The 19388-nt window shown below is 41.5% G+C and overlaps 1 protein-coding gene across 1 annotated transcript; it reads left to right on the top strand.

Moving 5' to 3' along the window:
- The first annotated feature begins 312 nt into the window (after positions 1 to 312).
- LOC115105593 (glucose-6-phosphate exchanger SLC37A4-like) lies at positions 313 to 18635 on the top strand. Its single transcript, XM_029627799.2, has 10 exons — positions 313 to 386; positions 1361 to 2090; positions 3663 to 3895; positions 10686 to 10923; positions 11109 to 11264; positions 12677 to 12762; positions 12843 to 12956; positions 13106 to 13171; positions 14142 to 14280; positions 14404 to 18635. The coding sequence occupies exons 2-10, from the start codon at positions 1943 to 1945 to the stop codon at positions 14568 to 14570; spliced, it is 1347 nt and encodes a 448-aa protein (XP_029483659.1). The 5' UTR covers positions 313 to 386; positions 1361 to 1942; the 3' UTR covers positions 14571 to 18635.
- Positions 18636 to 19388: the final 753 nt, after the last annotated feature.

The following is a 19388-nucleotide window of genomic DNA, read 5'->3' as shown; positions in this document are numbered from 1 at the left end:
TTGAAAGAAAACAGAATACGATAAAATATCATGGAATACTATAGAATATACATCTTCCAGAATGTCATCATGACATGTTTAATAAATTGAAAAAATGTTTAATAAAATGTGAGCATGCGATTTTTGGTAGTAGTTCATTTGGATATAATGTAAACCTTTTCTCAGCCCCTGCGTGCTGCCAGACAGTGCAGACTCAATGGATTATATTTTGCAGTCGGTTCGTTTCTTCAACCTTGAACCTACATACAGAAGAAAACTATCCGGTAGGAACGCCTCCTTCCATGAATGTCAGCTCAATTGTCCAATGAGAGCACAGAGCAAGACAGCAGTTCCTGTTTCAGTGGGTATGTTAGCCTAAGCAGCGAGAGGGATCCTGTCGAAACAAGGTACCAAACATGTCCTTAATTGTTATGTTGATAAAATGTAACTATCAAGATATTGTCCACGGAGGTCATGCAACAGTGTTTCAATGAAGTATAACGTCAGAACTCATGTAGGCCTACATTGAAGTTGGCGTTTGCTAGAGAGAATGGATGCGTTAATTTATGTGCTCTCTAGTCACTTTTCCAAGACTATGATTGAGGATGTGTTGTTTTGGTATTCAGTTATTTTCTATGTTTATTTCCTAGCTACTACAATATATCAAACTTGACCCTGGTGTATTAATAACAGAAAATAGAGTTTGCTTCAGTATTTTATTTTATTTTAGAATCAACTATTCTTTGCATGCAAACTATCCAGAATAATTATATTTTCACATTTTATTTTTCCTTTGACCGCAGGAAGTTGGTTGCGCCTTAATTGGGGCAGACAGGCTCATGGTAAGGGCTGGAGCAGGGAGTGGAATGGTATCAAATGCATTAAACAAATGGTTTCCATGTGTTTGATGCTATTCCATTTACTCCATTCCAGCCATTATTATGAGCCATCCTTGCAGCAGCCTCCACTGCCTTTGATAATTTCTTGAGTTTTGAAGCATTAAATAGTCTATCATTGGGTCTCAACAGCTAAATCTAAGTTAGATTGTATTGCTGGAGTGATTCAATGAAATGCTTTGGCAATGTGTGGTGGTGGTCAATGTCAAAGTTCAAGAGTTTGTCCGATACGAGATTAAAGCGGCACCCCAGACTTTAAATCACCCAACATTATACAGTAGCCTACTGGGGATTAGCTGACCAGAGAGTGTCTTGAAAACGGGCTTTATTTCTGCCATTGTTTCTTTAGTCATAATTTCATTATGAATCATGCATTGGCTGGCCTGATTTTGTATTGTGGAAACAAAAATGTTAATTGTTCATTGATTAATCAATAGTTGATTATTGATCTATGTGTATTCTGAAGTATTGGTTTGTGTTTCTAGGCATTGTGTGTGAGGGTCCCGTCTTCTGATGCTACCTGGACCGCCACAGAGACCGGGCCTGCTGTGGAATTCCCACCCCTCAGAAAGAACGACAGCTGGGACAGAGAACAGACAGCAACGTCCACATACAGGAGAAATAATAGCTTGGAAGTTCATAGAGGTGGACTGGAAGAGAAGGGACAGTCCTGAATGTGTAGTACAGTAGAAGCACCATCTATGTCAGAGAGTAACAGGGTGATAGCTGCTTTTCTGTCCATCCACATCCACCTGGGCAAGATTGAATCAGTGTTGTCAACCCAGTGCCACGTCTCAATTGTTGCTCAGTAAACATGAGCGTGGTATCTCTACCCAAAGGAAAGTCGGCCAGTAACCCCATACACTGGAAACGGCATCATGCAATGTGATTGGTTTTGTTACAAACGCTAAAGAATTTCAGAGGCAGCATTCACTAAAACGGTGATTTGCATCATTTGGAGAGAGCAAATCTAAAGTATTTTTATTTTATTTTTTTACCTTGGAAATTAACAGTTTACAACCTTTAGATTTTTGCTCCAAGAGATTGGTCTGATTACCTCTGGAATCATGGGGGCCACTGGTTATGGATACTATCGTATGGTTATCTTCTTCTCCATGTTTACTGGCTACTCCCTGTACTACTTCAACAGGAAGACCTTCTCTTTTGTCATGCCCTCTGTGATGGAGGAGATTAAACTGGACAAGGATGACTTGGGTAAGAGCAGTCTTATGCTATATACGGTTGAAGTCGGAAGTTTACATACACCTTAGTCAAATACATTTAAACTCCGTTTTTCACAATTCCTGACATTTAATCCTAGTAAAAATGCCCCGTCAGTTAGGATCACCACTTTATTTTAAGAATGTGAAATGTTTACATAGACTCAATTAGTGTTTTGTAGCATTGCCTTTAGATTGTTTAACTTGGGTCAAATGTTTTGGGTAGCCTTCCACAGCTTCCATTCCACCTGACAGAGCTGGTGTAACTGAATTAGGCTGGTAGGCCTACTGACTCGCACACGCCTTTTCACTTCTGCCCATTTATTTTCTATAGGATTGAGTTCAGGGCTTTGTGATGGCCACACCGATACCTTCACTTTGTTGTCCTTTAAGCCATTTTGCCACAACTTTGGAAGTATGCTTGAGGTCATTGTCCATTTGGAAGATCCATTTGCGACCAAGCTTTAACTTCCTGACTGATGTCTTGAGATGTTGCTTCAATATAGCCACATCATTTTCTTCCTCATGATGCCATCTATTTTGTGAAGTGCACCTGTCCCTCCTGCAGCAATGACCCCCACAACATGATGCTGCCACCCCCGTGCTTCACGGTTGGGATTGTGTTCTTTGGCTTGCAAGCCTCCCCTTTTTTCCTCCAAACATATCAATGATCATTTATGGCCAAACGGTTCTATTGTTATTTCATCAGACCAGAGGACATTTCTCCAAAAAGTGCAATCTTTGTCCCCATGTGTAGTTGCAAACCGTAGTCTGGCTTTCTTATGGTGGTTTTGGAGCAATGGTTTCTTCCTTGCTGAGCGGCCTTTCAGGTTATGTCAGTATAGGACTCATTTTACTGTGGATATAGATACCTTTGTACCTGTTTCCTCCAGCATCTTCACAAGGTCCTTTGCTGTCTGTGATTGATTTGCACTTTTTGCACCAAAGTACGTTCATCTCTAGGATTCAGAATGCGTATCCTTCCTGAGCGGTATGAAGGCTGCGTGGTCCCATGGTGTTTATACTTGCATACTATTGTTTGTACAGATGAACGTGGTACCTTCAGGCGTTTGGAAATTGCTTCTGACCCACTGGAATTGTGATACAGTGAATTATAAGTGAAATAATCTGTCTGTAAACAATTGTTGGAAAAATGACTTGTGTCATGCACAAAGTAGATGTCCTAAACCGACTTGCCAAAACTATAGTTTGTTAACAAGTAATTTGTGGAGTGGTTGAAAATCAAGTTTTAATGACACCAACCTAAGTGTATGTAAACTTCAGACTTCAACTGTAGTTCATCTTTATTGTGACATGCATCCTATGAAATGCTGTGTGTCAATTCATTCAATATTATGTGAGAGAATGTGCAGCAGTCACTGTAAACAACTTTTATTAAGCACACATCTGTATAGAGATGACATTGTATTTATCTTTAGTCAATTCACTGACCCACATAAGAAAATCAGTTTGGGCCTTCTATCTAAGGTTTAGAACCATGTTAAGATCTATATCCCTTGTGATTGATGTCCTGTTAAGAATGTGTTTTCCTCTCCTGTCCTCTTAGGCCTGATCACCAGTAGTCAGACCATGGCCTATGCCATCAGTAAGTTCATCAGTGGTGTATTGTCCGACCAGATCAGCGCTCGCTGGCTCTTCTCCATTGGCCTCTTGGTGGTGGGGGGCATCAACGTGATCTTCTCATGGTCTTCCACTGTGACTGTGTTTTCTGCTCTGTGGTTTGTCAACGGTCTGGGCCAGGGCTTAGGCTGGCCACCATGTGGGAAGGTGCTGCGCAAGGTAAGACTGTTGCTCCTATAGGGAGAGGCTCCTGTAACATAGACTGAGGTGAATTCACAATCAATACATAATGAAAACCATTCAGGAAATCCCTGAAGTAAGGAAACTCTCACACCTGAAGGCTTGCGCCGTCAGCCATCTGTGTTTTAACACTTGGCTTTACAATATGCACACTATTATTTTGGGAAGGTATTTACACCCCACCCAAAAAACAGATCCCTTCGAAAAGAATAGTGACGAGAATGTGCTTCACCCTTTGCCTTTAGAGTGTACCTGTCACTCACCTCCCCCAAGTGTGGTCAGGAATTCGAACCCTTGCCATGACATAGCAGTGACCTTATGGGCTAGAGATGGTGATTTCTGGCATGAAGTCACAACAGCTTATGCCAACTGTAATCTTGGAACACTGAGTGCTCATGGTGCCATGTCCATGAGTTAGGGGCCACAAGGAAATTACTATTTCATGGAGATTGAGCAATACTGTTCTCAATCAGCATATACTACAGACTTCCTATTACATTTCACACTTGTTTTCTGTCATATGTATTTGAATGAACTACAGTGTAGATTATACTGTTGTGTCTATTTGTACAATATCTGAAGTAGATTTGAGTGCTATATGAATTCAACATGTGAGAGAAATAAAAATGATATACCGATTTATATAAATGTAATGTATTGGTGTTTTCCCCCATTCCGTACCCTCAGCCATTCATGTCAATCCTTTATTTCCTGATACAATTAAATTCACAATGAGTTAAGACAACAGGGGGCCTCCTGGGTGGCGCAGTGGTTAAGGGCCACCAGAGACTGGGTTCGCGCCCAGGCTCTGTCGTAACTGGCCGCGACCGGGAGGTCTGTGGGGCGAGGCACAATTGGCATAGCGTCGTCCGGGTTAGGGAGGGATTGGCCGGTAGGGATATCGTTGTCTCATCGTGCACCAGCGACTCCTGTGGCGGGCCGGGCGCAGTGCACGCTAACCAAGGTTGCCAGGTGCACGGTGTTTCCTCCGACACATTGGTGCGGCTGGCTTCCGGGTTGGAGGCGTGCTGTGTTAAGAAGCAGTACGGCTTGGTTGGGTTGTGAATCGGAGGACACGTGACCTTCGTCTCTCCCGAGCCCGTACAGGATTTGTAGCGATGAGACAAGATAGTAGCTACTAACAATTGGATACCACGAAATTGGGGAGAAAAAAGGGGGTAAATAAAAAAGACAACAGGAGTCCTAAGAAGCTGCTGTCAATGATCAGGGAATAAAAGTATGTTCATCTCTAGGAGACACGGGATGGGTGGGAGTTAACAATGGGTGTGTCTATCAGAACACAAGGAGAGTGTAGCTTTTTTACAAAAACAGGTTTGTTGGCTTTTGTAGGCTTCAAGTAAGATGGTTACACTAGGATGATACAGAAAGAATATATTGTTAATACAATATGCCATTAACATGGACAATAAACTGCAAACAACATACTTACATCAAACTGAAAGAACTTAAAGCTATACATTAGCATCTATATACAATATTAGCACTCTGGGAAATAAACACAGGCTCAATCAAATTAGCTCCCAATGAGGCAGGTAAATACATTATAATCCAGTGAGTTCCTAAAGTATTGGGACAGTGACACTTTTTTTGTTTTGGCTCTGTACTCCAGCAATTTGGATTTTAAATGACGCATTGACTGAGGTTGAAGTGCAGACCGTCAGCTTTAATTTGAGGGTATTTCCATCCAAATCGGGTGAACTGTTTAGAAATTACAGTACTTTTTGTACATAGTCCACTCATTTTAGAGGGATCCAAAAGTATTGGGACAAATTTACTTATGTGTATTAAAGTAGTCAAAGTTTAGTATTTGGTCTATATTCCTAGCACGCAATGATTGATTATATATTGTGACTCTACATACTTTTTGGATGCATTTGCTGTTTGTTTTGGTTGTTTCAGATTATTTTGTGCCCAATAGAAAGTAATGGTAAATAATGTATTGTGTCATTTTAGAATATGGGACCAAATACCTAACATTTAATGACATTAATTCACAAGTGAATTGGGCCCAATACTTTTGAGTCCCAAAAAATGGAGGTGGGACTATGTACAAAAATGGCTATATTTTTTAAAACGGTTCAACCGAAATGGAGGAAAATACCCTCAAATTAAAACTGATAGTCTGCACAAAACAGTAAGAGCACGGTCCTAATATTGAGTTGCACCACCCTTTTGCCCTCAGAACAGCCTCAATTCGTCAGGGCATGGACTCTACAAAGTGTCTCAAGCATTCCACAGGGATGCTGGCCCATGTTGACAACAATGCTTCCCACAGTTGTCAAGTTGGCTGGATGTCCTTTGGGTGGTGGACCATTTTTGATAAACAGGAAACTGCTGAATGTGAAAAACCCAGCAGTGTTGCAGTTCTTGACACACTCAAACTGGTGCGCCTGGCACCTACTACCAAACCCTGTTCAAAGGCACTTACATATTTGATTTTATATACAGTACCAGTCAAAAGTTTGGACACATACTCATTCAAGGGTTTTTCTTTATTTTTACATTGTAGAATAATAGTGAAGACATCAAAACTATGAAATAGCACATGGAATCATGTAGTAACCTAAAAAGTGTTATTTTATAGTTGTGATTCTTCATAGTAGCCATCCATTGCCTTGATGACAGGTTGCACACTTTTGGCATTCTCTCAAACAGCTTCATGATGTAGTCACCTGGAATGCATTTAAATGAACAGGTGTGCCTTGTTAAAAGTACATTTTTTGAATTTCTTTCCTTATTATTGCATTTGAGCCAATCAGTTGTGTTGTGACGAGCTAGGGGTGGTATACAGAAGATAGACATATTTGGTAAAAGACTGGCTCTCATGAAAGGAAGACCCAGAGTCACCTCTGCTGCAGAGGATAAGTTCATTAGAGTTACCAGCCTCAGAAATTGCAGCCCAAATAAATATTTCAGAGTTCAAGTAACAGACGCATCTCAACATCAACTGTTCAGATGAGACTGCTGCAAAGAAACCACTACTAAAGGGCACCAATAAGAAGAGATCTGCTTATGCCAAGACACATGGATAATGGTCATTAGACTGGTGAAAATCTGTCCTTTAGTCTGATGAGTCCAAATTTTAGATTTTTGGTTCCAACCGGCGTGTCTTGGTGAGACCCAGAGTAGGTGAATGGATGATCTCTGCATGTGTGGTTCCCACCGTGAAGCATGGAGGAGGAGATGTGATGCTGTAGGGGTGCTTTGCTAGTGAACTTGTGTGGGATTTATTTAGAATTCAAGGCACACTTTACCAGCATGGGCTACCACAGCATTCTGGAATGCTTTTCCAACAGTCTTGAAGGAGTTCCCACATATGCTGTACACTTGTTGGCTGCTTTTCCTTCACTCTGCGGTCCAACTCATCCCAAACCATCTAAATTGGGTTTAGGTCGGGTGATTGTGGAGTCCAGGTCATCTGATGCAGCACCATCACTCTCCTTCTTGGTCAAATAGCTCTTACACAGCTTGGAGGTGTGTTGGGTCATTGTCCTGTTGAAAAACAACTGATAGTCCCACTAGGCGCAAACCAGATGGGATGGCATATCGCTGCAGAATGCTGTGGTAGCCATGCTGATTAAGTGTGCCTTGAATTTTAAATAAATCACAGACAGTGTCACCAGCAAAGCACCCCTCCACCATAACACCTCCTCCATGCTTTACGGTAGGAAATACACATGCAGAAATCATCCGTTCACCCACACCGCGTCTCACAAAGACACGGCGGTTAGAACCAAAAATCTAAGATTTGGACTCATCAGACCAAAGGACAGATTTCCACCTGTCTAATGTCCATTGCTCTTGTTTCTTGGCCCAAGCAAGTCTCTTCTTCTTATTGGTGTCCTTTAGTTGTGGTTTCTTTATAGCAATTTGACCATTCACGCAGTCTCGTCTGAACAGTTGATGTAGAGATGTCTGTTACTTGAGCTCTGTAAAGCATTTATTTGGGCTTCATAACTCTAATGAACTTATCCTCTGCAGAGGTAACTCAGGGTCTTCCTTTCCTGTGGCGGTCCTCATGAGAGCCAGTTTCATCTTAGCGCTTGATGGTTTTTGCGACTGCACTTGAAGAAACATTCAAAGTTCTTGAAATGTTCCGCATTGACTGACTTTCATGTCTTAAAGTAATGATGGACTGCCATTTCTCTTTGCTTATTTGAGTTCTTCTTGCCATAATATGGACTTGGTCTTTTACCAAATAGGGCTATCTTCTGTATACCACCCCTACGTTGTCATAACACAACTGATTGGCTCAAAAGCATTAAGAAGGAAAGAAATTCCACAAATTAACTTTTAACAAGGCACACCTGTTAATTGAAATGCATTCGAAGTGACTACCTCATGAAGCTGGTTGAGAGAATGCCAAGAGTGTGCAAAGCTGCCAAGAGGGTGCAAAGCTGTCATCAATGCAAAGGGTGGCTATTTGAAGAATCTCAAATATAAAATATATTTTTATTTGTTTAACTTTTTTGGTTCCTACATGATTACATATGTGTTATTTCATAGTTTTGATGTCTTCAATATTATTGTAAAAAGAGAGAAAAACCCTTGAATGAGTGGGTGCTCTAAAACTTTTGACTGGTCGTGTGTGTAAAAAATAATGGTGTGTATGAATAGAAATGTTTACAGTAGTAGTTATATAGAATGAGCCATGAACAGATTACAGTATATACATATAAAGTGGATAAAACAGTATGTAAACATTATTAATAAGGTGACCAGTGATCAATGACTATGTACATAGGGCAGGAGTGTCAAAGGTGCATGGTAGAGTACAAGGTGGTAGCCTGCTAGTAACAAGGTTCAAGGCAGGGTACTGGGCGGAGCCCGGCTAGTGGTGACTGTTTAACATTCTGATGCCCTGGAGATTGAAGCTGTTTATCATTCTCTCGGTCCCAGCTCTGAGGCACCTTTATTGTCCTCGCCTCCTAAATGGTAGCAGGGTGAACAGGCCGTGGCTCGGTTGGCTGAGGTCCTTGATGATCTTCTTGGCCTTCCTCTGACACCAGGTGCTGTAGAAGTCCTGGACTTGTCAGTGTACCCCTGGTGATGAGTTGGGCTGACCGCACCACCTTCTGGAGAGTCCTTCGGTTGCGGTCTTAGGGGTCAAGCCAAATTTCTTCAGCCTCCTTCACAACACTGTTTGTGTGAAGGGACCATGTCAGGTTGTCAGTGATGTGCAAGCCGAGGAACTTGATGCTTTTGAATTGACCCTCTCCACTGCAGCCTCATCGATGTGGATAGGGGCGTGTTCTCTCTGCTGTCGCCTGTAATCCACACTCTGCTCCTTCGTTTTGTTGATATTGAGGGAGAGGTTATTTTTCTGGCACCACTCCACCAGGGCTCTCCCCTCCCCTGTAGGCTGCCTCGTCATTGTTGGTAATCAAGCCTACCACTGTTGTCGTCAGCAAACTTGATGATTGAGTTGGAGACCGTTGGTGAACAGGGAGTACAGCAGAGGACTGCGCACACACCCCTGTAGGGTCCCGTATTGAGGATCAGCATGGCGGAGTTGTTGTTGCCTACTTGGGGTAGGCCAGGCCCACTTCAGGAAGTCCAGGACCCAGTTGCACAGGGAGTGTCTCAGACCCAAGGCTCTAAGCTTAGTGATGAGCTCGGAGGCCACTATGGTGTTGGAAGCTGAGCTGTAGTAGATCAAATCGAAGTTTATTTGTCACATGCGCCGAATACAACAAGTGTAGACCTTATAGCGAAACTCTTACTTACAAGCCCTTCACAGGAACAGCATTCTCATTTATCTTGTCCAAGTGGGATAGGGCAGTGTGCAGATCAATGGCGATTGCGTCGTCCATTGATCTGTTGGGGCGGTATGCGAATTGTAGTGGGTCTAGGGTGTCGGATAAGGTGGTGATATGATCTTTAACTTAGCCTCTCAAAGCACTTCATGATGACAGAAGTGAGTGCTATGGGGCAACCATTATTTAGTTGTTACCTTTGCTTTCTTGGGTACAGGAACACCCTGAAGCAAGTGGGTACAACAGACTGGGATATGGAGATATTGAATATGTTCGTAAACATCCAGTTGGTCTGCACATGCACTGAGGACGCGGATTGGGATGCCTTCTGGGCCGGAAGCCTTGCAAGGGTTAACACGTTTAAATGACTTACTAACGTCGGCCACAGAGAACGAGAGCACACAGTCCCCGTGGTGGGGCATTTAAAAGGCTAGTCCCACCCCTTTTAGGTGGGGGTGATCTGAATGATTACATTGAATGAGGTGTGTGGTGACCAATAGGTGGCAGGCTCCCCTCCAGTGTAGAAGGGAAGTGGGGGGGAGTTTGTAAAAATGGAAAAAGTACAATGCAGATAGCACCTCAGCCGGACTGTTTGAACAGTGCAGGGGGTAGTGGTGGACTGCTGGTTCTGTGCTTAGCACTCTGGATCAATATGGTATTAAAGCAACCTGCAGGTAGGATTTAAGTGGTCAGCCGGCAAATTGATTGTTATGTTACTGTTAATTGCTGCGGTCACCATTTCCGTGGCGTTATGGCTTGAGCTACATTACATCACTTTAGACAACTCGGCACAGCTTCAGAGGTTGTTAACTGATGACACTGGTTACAGTATTGACAGATAAAACCATAAAATAATTATCCACAGTGGTCTAAATTTAGTATCAAAGTGAAAATGTTTTGACTTGCCTTTCCACATGTCTAGATGTCAGATCTATTTTACTGTTCTCATTCTATAGTTTACATATTCATGCCATCAACATATCTGTTCTCAGTGGTTTGAGCCGTCTCAGTTTGGGACATGGTGGGCAGTGCTGTCCTGCAGCATGAACCTGGCCGGTGGATTGGGTCCTCTCCTGGCTATGGTATTGCTTCAGTACTACGACTGGAGGACTATCCTGTCCATGTCAGGCATCATCTGTGCATCCTTTTCTGTCATCTGCCTGGTGTTTATAAAGAACGAACCCAAAGACGTGGGCCTGCCCAGCATTGAGGCCTCAGCCAAGAAAGGAGGTGAGGAGAAAAAAAGCCGTTACCGCAGGACAGAGGACTGTTTTGCATTTGTTGATTTTGTGTGTTTTAAGATCCATGTGTACATTTTGATTGGCTATATCCATATGTATTGCTCTGGTTACTCTGTCCAACAGACTTGGAGCATAATCATTAAAAACATGTTTTCTTTTTGTTTTATCCTGCAGTAGCCAACTGTGACAGTACTCTGAGTGAGTTCCTGCTGTCTCCATACCTGTGGGTGCTGTCCCTAGGCTACTTGGTAGTGTTCGGGGTGAAGACAGCATGCACTGACTGGGGCCAGCTCTATCTCATACAGGATAAGGGCCAGACTGTCCTCATAGGTAACGCACACACACAATTTACAAGTGTATATCTAGGTATTTGCCTAACATGTACCGTACCATTCAAAAGTTTGGACACACGTACTCATTCAAGGGTTTTTCTTTATTTTTACAATTTTCTACATTGTAGAATAATAGTGAAGAAATCAAAACTATGAAATAATATATATGGAATCATGTTGTAACCAAAAAAGTGTTAAACAAATCAAATATTTTTGAGACTCTTCAAAGTAGCCACCCTTTGCCTTGATGACAGCTTTGCACACTCTTGGCATTTCCTCAACCAGCTTCACCTGGAATGCTTTTCCAACAGTCTTGAAGGAGTTCCCACATATGCTGAGCACTTGTTGGATGCTTTTCCTTCACTCTGCTGTCCAACTCATTTGTGTTGTGGTCGGGTGATTGTGGAGTCCAGGTCATCTGATGCAGCACTCCATCACTCTCTTTGGTCAAATAGCCCTTACACAGACTGGAGGTGTGTTAGGTCATTGTCCTGTTGAAAAACAAATGACAGTCCCACTAAGCGCAAACCAGATGGGATGGCGTATCGCTGCAGTGTGCCTTGAATTTAAAATAAATCACTGACCGCTTCACCAGCGAAGCACCCACACACCATCACACCTCCTCCTCCATGCTAGTCTGCGTCTCACAAAGACACGGTGGTTGGAACCAAAAATCTCACATTTGGACTCATCAGACCAAAGAACAGATTTCCACCAGTCTAATGTCCTTTGCTCGTGTTTATTGGCCCAAGCAAGTCTCTTCTTATTATTGGTGTCCTTTAGTAGTGTTTTCTTTGCAGCAATTCAACAATGAAGGCCTGATTCACACAGTCTCCTCTGAACTGTTGATGTCCTTGTGAAGCATTTATTTTGGCTGCAATTTCTGAGGCTGGTAACTCTAATGAAGTTATCCTCTGTAGCAGAGGTAACTCTTCCGGATTGACTGAACTTAATGTCTTAAAGTAGTGATGGACTATTGTTTCTCTTTGTTTATTTGAGCTGTTCTTGCCATAATATGGACTTGGTCTTTTACCAAATAGGGCTATCTTCTGTATACCACTCCTACATTGTCACAACACAACTGATTGGCTCAGGCGCATTAAAAAGGAAAGACATTCCACATATTAACAAGGGACACCTGTTAATTGAAATTCATTCCAGGTGACTACCTCATGAATCTGGTTGAGAGAATGTCTGCAAAGCTGTCATCAAGGCAAAGGGTGACTACTTTGAAGAATCTCAGATTTGTTCAACAGTTTTTTGGGGTACTACATGATTCCATATGTGTTATTTCATAGTTTTGATGTCTTCACTATTATTCTACAATGTAGATAATAGTAAAAATAAAGAAAAACCCTTGAATGAGTATGTGTGTCCAAACTTTTGATTGGTACTGTATGTCATCCAAAGGCAGTTCCTACATGAGTGCCTTGGAGGTTGGAGGTCTGGTGGGCAGCCTCGCAGCTGGCTTCCTGTCTGACAGGGCTGTTGCTAGGGTGAGTGACAACACCAATCACACATCAAAATAAGTGTTTACATCACTCTGCATTGTTTTTATTGTCTTATTGTCCCACAGCAAGGTTTGGGTACCCATGGTAACCCTCGCCATGTCCTCCTGCTCTCCATGATGGCTGGCATGTTTTTGTCCCTATACCTGTTCCGTGTCACTATCACAGCTGAGGCCCTAAAGGTACATTAAATTCAACATTCCCATTAAAATCTCAGTCATTTCATGGTGGTGTTTATGCAAGTTTTCAGTTGTTAGTCCTCGTTTAAAGAATAATGTATGTAAAACTATAATCTGTGCCATCTTTTCTCGTCACATCACTGTTCCCACAGGAAGCTCCCGTCTGGGTAGTGGCCCTTCATCCTCTCTCTGTCCTTATTGGCCTGTCAGAGAAAGAGGTAGCCATTATAACGAATTTACTCAAATGTGTTTGTAGCTTACTTTGTTTATACTCTATCACATAACGTCCTGAGTCATCGGCAACACTATCTGTTGAAAAATTTATCTTGGTTGCAAGAACAGGAATATTTATACTGAACAAAAATATAAACGAAAAATGTAAAGTGTTGGTCCCATTTTTCATGAGCTGAAATAAAAGATCCCAGAAGTGTTCCATATGCACAAAACTCTTATTTCTCTAAAATGCACAAATTTGTTTTACATCCCTGTTACTGAGCATTTATCCTTTGCCAAGATAATCCATCCATCTGACAGGTGTGGCATATCAAGAAGCTAATAGTTTGATAATTACACAGGTGAACCTTGTGTTGGGGGCAATAAAAGGCCACTCTAAAATGTGCAGTTTTGTCACACAACACAATGCCACAGTTTTGAGGGAGTGTGCAATTGGCATGCTGACAGTTCCACCAGAACTGTTGCCAGATAATTTAATGTTAATTTCTCTACCATAAGCCACCTACAACGTTTTTTAGAGAATTTGGCAGTACATCCAACCGGCCTCACAACTTCAGACCACGTGTAACCACGCCAGCCCAGGACCTCCACATCCAGCTTCTTTACATGCGGGATCGTCTTAGACCAGCAACACGGACAGCTGATGAAACTGAGGAGTATTTCTGTCTGTGATAAAGCCCTTTTGTGGGAATAAACTGATTGGCTAGCCCTGGCTCCCCAGTGGGTGGGCCTGGCTCCCATGGCTACACCCCAGCCCAGTCATGTGAAATCCATAGATGAGTGCCTAATGATATATATGAACTGTAACTCAGTAAAATCTTTGAAATTGTTGCATGTTGCGTTTTTATATTTTTGTTCAGTATATATTGATCTGAGTTGTAGACCAATTTGAAATTATGTATATGAAAAAACATTCATTACGTTTTATATCCTGTTTCATATTCTCTCATCTAGATCTGGATACTTTCCCTGGGTGCTATGTTTGGATTCTCCTCTTATGGACCCATCGCATTGTTTGGTGTGATAGCCAATGAAAGTGCTCCAGCAAACTATTGTGGGTCCTCCCATGCCATCGTAGCTCTCATGGCCAATGGTAAGTCTCCTATATTGGTTCCTTTTTATCTGTATTCTCAAAAAGACAACGCATGGTTCGTGAATTCTGCAATTCTCTGAGACATTCATGTCAGTAAGCTAGCTGTGTTTTTATTGGTTGCAGTTGGGGCTTTCTTTGCGGGACTCCCCTTCAGCACCATCGCTAAATACTACAGCTGGGACATGGCCTTCTGGGTAGCTGAAGTGACCATTGCCGTGACGACAGTCATCTTCTTTCTGTTCCGTAACATTCGCACCAAAATGGGCCACATCCCCCAGAAAATGGATTGATTGATCTCTGCATCTCCTGAGCTATGCACAGGTTCCTGCTGTGTGACTGGGTGAATATTCTACAGCAAGGGTTGTTGGACTGGCTGCACATTACATAGCCCCTAAAGTACACCTCCTATCCCTGGAAACACAACACTGTGTCAAAGTGATCTCACCTCCAGACGTTTTAGATGTTAGCAACCATGTTTTCTAAAAGGATACTTTGCTACACTTTAGTTTGTCATTTAATACACCGTCAGAATCAAACTCCTCACAAGCCGTACAGTTCTAAGCACCTATGGAATCTACACCTACGGCATCCACTCACAGTAATGACTTCCAAAAGTATAGTATATCATGTAGGCCTAAGTCCTAAATTTCGAATAATCTGTTCTCTTACCACTTATTTAGTCGGTATAATAACTAATATTATTTGAAGCATGTTGTTGATACACAGTGACTCTGCTGTCCATTGCATAGATTGCCTTCAGTGGATGCCAAATGTCTTGAAGTTCCCGAATGCTTCATTGATGAGCCAGCATTAAAACTATGTATGTATAGAAATTTGCACAAAACGGTCATGTTTGACGATCACAGTAGTATTTCCCTTTCACTAATTCTTCATTTATAAAATAATGTTCAGTCAGGAAAATAGATACTTTACGACAAACACGACATCTATTTTTGATGACATACTGGCTTTACTAAATGGACTTTTAAAGTTTAGAGATCTTAGCTAGTTGTCTATGAAAATATTTAAATGCATCAACCTAAAAGGGATAGTTCAGGATTTTGGCATTGAGGCCCTTTATCTACTTCCCCAGAGTCAGATGAACATTTTCATGTATCTACGTGCAGTTTGAAGGAAATTGCTAACTTAAGGTGATGTAGCTGTGTGAAAAAAATGTATAATCTATGGGGGTGAAAAATATTTAGGCTAACTATAATTTTTTTTCGCTATTGTTGTTTCAAATACTGTTATTATTACACAGAGATTGATTTCCCCTACACATTTTTCAACATACAGTGGGGCAAAAAAGTATTTAGTCAGCCACCAATTGTGCAAGTTATCCCACTTAAAAAGATGAAAGAGGCCTGTAATTTTCATCATAGGTACACTTCAACTATGACAGAAAAAATGCGGGAAAAAAATCCAGAAAATCACATTGTAGGATTTTTAATGAATTTATTTGCAAAGTATGGTGGAAAATAAGTATTTGGTCACCTACAAACAAGCAAGATTTCTGGCTCTCACCGACCTGTAACTTCTTCTTTAAGAAGCTCCTCTGTCCTCCACTCGTTACCTGTATTAATGGCACCTGTTTGAACTTGTTATCAGTATAAAAGACACCTGTCCACAACCTCAAACAGTCACACTCCAAACTCCACTATGGCCAAGACCAAAGAGCTGTCAAAGGACACCAGAAACAAAATTGTAGACCTGCACCAGGCTGGGAAGACTGAATCTGGAATAGGTAAGCAGCTTGGTTTGAAGAAATCAACTGTGGGAGCAATTATTAGGAAATGGAAGACATACAAGACCACTGATAATCTCCCTCGATCTGGGGCTCCACGCAAGATCTCAGCCCGTGGGGTCAAAATGATCACAAGAACGGTGAGCAAAAATCCCAGAACCACACGGGGGGACCTAGTGAATGACCTGCAGAGAGCTGGGTCCAAAGTAACAAAGCCTACCATCAGTAACACACTACACCGCCAGGGACTCAAATCCTAGAGAGCCAGACATGTCCCCCTGCTTAAGCCAGTACATGTCCAGGCCCGTCTGAAGTTTGCTAAAGAGCATTTGGATGATCCAGAAGAAGATTGGGAGAATGTCATATGGTCAGATGAAACCAAAATATAACTTTTTGGTAAAAACTCAACTCGTTGTGTTTGGAGGACCAAAGAATGCTGAGTTGCATCCAAAGAACGCCATACCTACTGTGAATCATGGGGGTGGAAACATCATGCTTTGGGGCTGTTTTTCTGCAAAGGGACCAGGACGACTGATCCGTGTAAAGGAAAGAATGAATGGGGCCATGTATTGTGAGATTTTGAGTGAAAACCTCCTTCCATCAGCAAGGGCATTGAATATGAAACGTGGCTGTGTCTTTCAACATGACAATGATCCCAAATACACCGCCCAGGGCAAAGAAGGAGTGGCTTCGTAAGAAGCATTTCAAGGTCCTGGAGTGGCCTAGCCAGTCTCCAGATCTCAACCCCATATAGTAAGTCTTTGGAGGGAGTTGAAAGTCCGTGTTGCCCAGCAACAGCCCCAAAACATCACTGCTCTATGGGCCAAAATACCAGCAACAGTGGGTGAAAACCTTGTGAAGACTTACAGAAAACGTTTAACCTCTGTCATTGCCAACAAAGGGTATATAACAAAGTAATGAGAAACTTTTGTGATTGACCAAATACTTATTTTCCACCATAATTTGCAAATAAATTAATTGAAAATGCTACCATGTGATTTTCTGGATTTTTTTTCTCATTTTGTCTGTCATAGTTGAAGTGTACCTATGATGAAAATTACAGGCCTCTCTCATCTTTTTAAGTGGGAGAACTTGCACAATTGGTGGCTGACTAAATACTTTTTTGCCCCACTGTATAGTAATATCAGAATCACCCAAGTTCTGTAGCCTATGCTGTTGCGGATGCAACACTTTCTGGCTGTGGGCTAACCTGGGACATTTCCGGATTGCCAAAATCCCGATTCCCGAACTATCCCTTTAATAATGTGAAGTCTTGAAAGCATTAAAGTATGCACACAGTCCAAGTGTTTGTCACAGGATACTGTTTTGTCACTACAGGTTTTGTTATTAGACAATGTGGTCACAGATGCTGGGTTTACACAGGTATACCAATTCTGATCTTTTCCCCAATTATTGGTAGAAGAGCTGATCTGATTTGTGAAAAAATATCAGAATTAGATTTCTGAGCCTGGTCCCATACTGTATGAGCTGTGGCCAACTCTTCTATGTTTGCATTTACACAGGCAGCTCAATTCTGATGTTTATTTCTTCACTAATTAGTCTCTGAAATAGATCAGATATTGTTTTATAGCTGATTTGATTGGTCAAAATACCAATTAGTTGGGGGGGAAATATCCTAAATGGGCTGCCTGTGTAAATGCAGCCAAAGAGGCTGGAACACCAGGCTCGCATCATCCTGATATTTTCACCAAAGTATGAAATGTTGCATTTATACACAGGTAGCCTAATTCTGATCTTTTGCCCAATTATTGGCAAAATAGCTGATCTGATTGGTCAAAATACCAATTAGTGAAATAAAAAATCAGAAGTGGGCTGTCTGTGTCAACACATCCACTGGTTACATTCCCCTGCTCAGACGTTGCATGCATCAAGCAATAGCTTCGTTCCGCGTCATCGACTGTCATTGACTGACAGATTGCTATAACATATGATGTGGTTAGCTGATACTTAAAATACCTATTCAGGCTCTGTAAGATCTGGCATGCATCAGCAACGCCTGGGCTGAGCAATGCGCCCAATGGTTGCGTTTACACAGGCAGCCTTATTCTGATCTTTTGCCAATAATTGGTCTTTCGGCCAATCAGCTCAGCTCTTTATCCATTAATTATAGTAATACTGTGAAATTGTGAAAATTATGATAATGCCATTTTTTTGTGTAAGAGCTGTTTGAAAAGACAGCCTGAAATTTCAGCCTGTTTTGGTGGAATGGAGTTTTGGCCTTCCTGGTGTTATCACCAGGCGGTAAATTAGTTAATAGACCAATAAGAAAGAGTTACAGACATCTTGGCTAATAACCGCTACATTGACAGTTTTCCCCTCTCAGACAGTCTTAGCTAAATTCTTACTTGAGAAATTGCTCTTTGCTAAGAAGCTATTTTTGTTTGTTTTAAAATGGTAAACAAATAATCACAGAAAGGTACTTGTACCCAGAAATTATTTGATATTGGGATAAAAATGGCTGCATTGGACCTTTCCACAAGCAGTTTATAATTGAAAAATATTTATCTCACTATTCTGTGCCACTCAGGCATATTTGTGTAACTGGAATTATTGAAATGATAAGGAAAACTAATAAAGAGCAATGAATGTATTGTCACCCTGTTCTTATTTCACCCTAAAGCCTGTTATGGACAGACCATTAATCATAAAACGTACTGGTTTTCTAATCCAATGTGCCTTGTAGGTTACATTTACCACAGAAATAGAAGTAACCATATTGGGCACATTTTGCCCAATATGGTTCTGGTGGTTGGTTCTGCATGGGACTAAATTAATAAATATATGTACTTGGCAAAAATATAAATGCAAATTTCATTTTTTTTTTCCTGAGTTACAGTTCATACAAGGAAAGCAGTCAATTTAAATAAATTCATTTTGGCCCTAATAGAAGGCAAGAAGGCAAGCATCCCAGAGTCGCATGTTGACGTTGAGACTGTTGAGACTGGTGTTTTGCGGGTACTATTTTAATGAGGCTGCCCGTTGAGGACTTGTCTGTTGCACCTGTGTAATGATGCTATTTAATCAGCTTCTTGATATGCCACACCTGTCAGGTGTATAGATTATATTGGCAAAGGAGAAATGCTCAAGAACAGGGATGTAAACAAATGTGTGCACCAAATTTGAGAGAAATAAGCTTTTTGTGGGTATGGAACATCTCTGGGATCTTTTATTTCAGATCATGGAGCATGCGACCAACACTTTACATGTTGCGTTTAGATTTTTGTTCAGTATATATATTAGTCCCATAGTGCAAAAACCTTCTAGATGTTGGTCAGTGTATACAACAACAAAAAATCTCTAAATTGTGATATGGGTTGATATGAAGAAAAAAGTGTGAGGTACC

Source organism: Oncorhynchus nerka, linkage group LG22 (genome assembly GCF_034236695.1).
Source record: "Oncorhynchus nerka isolate Pitt River linkage group LG22, Oner_Uvic_2.0, whole genome shotgun sequence".
Classification (NCBI taxonomy): domain Eukaryota; kingdom Metazoa; phylum Chordata; class Actinopteri; order Salmoniformes; family Salmonidae; genus Oncorhynchus; species Oncorhynchus nerka.
The sequence above is the reverse complement of the archived record's forward strand: the minus strand, read 5'-3'. Positions and strand labels throughout refer to the sequence as shown.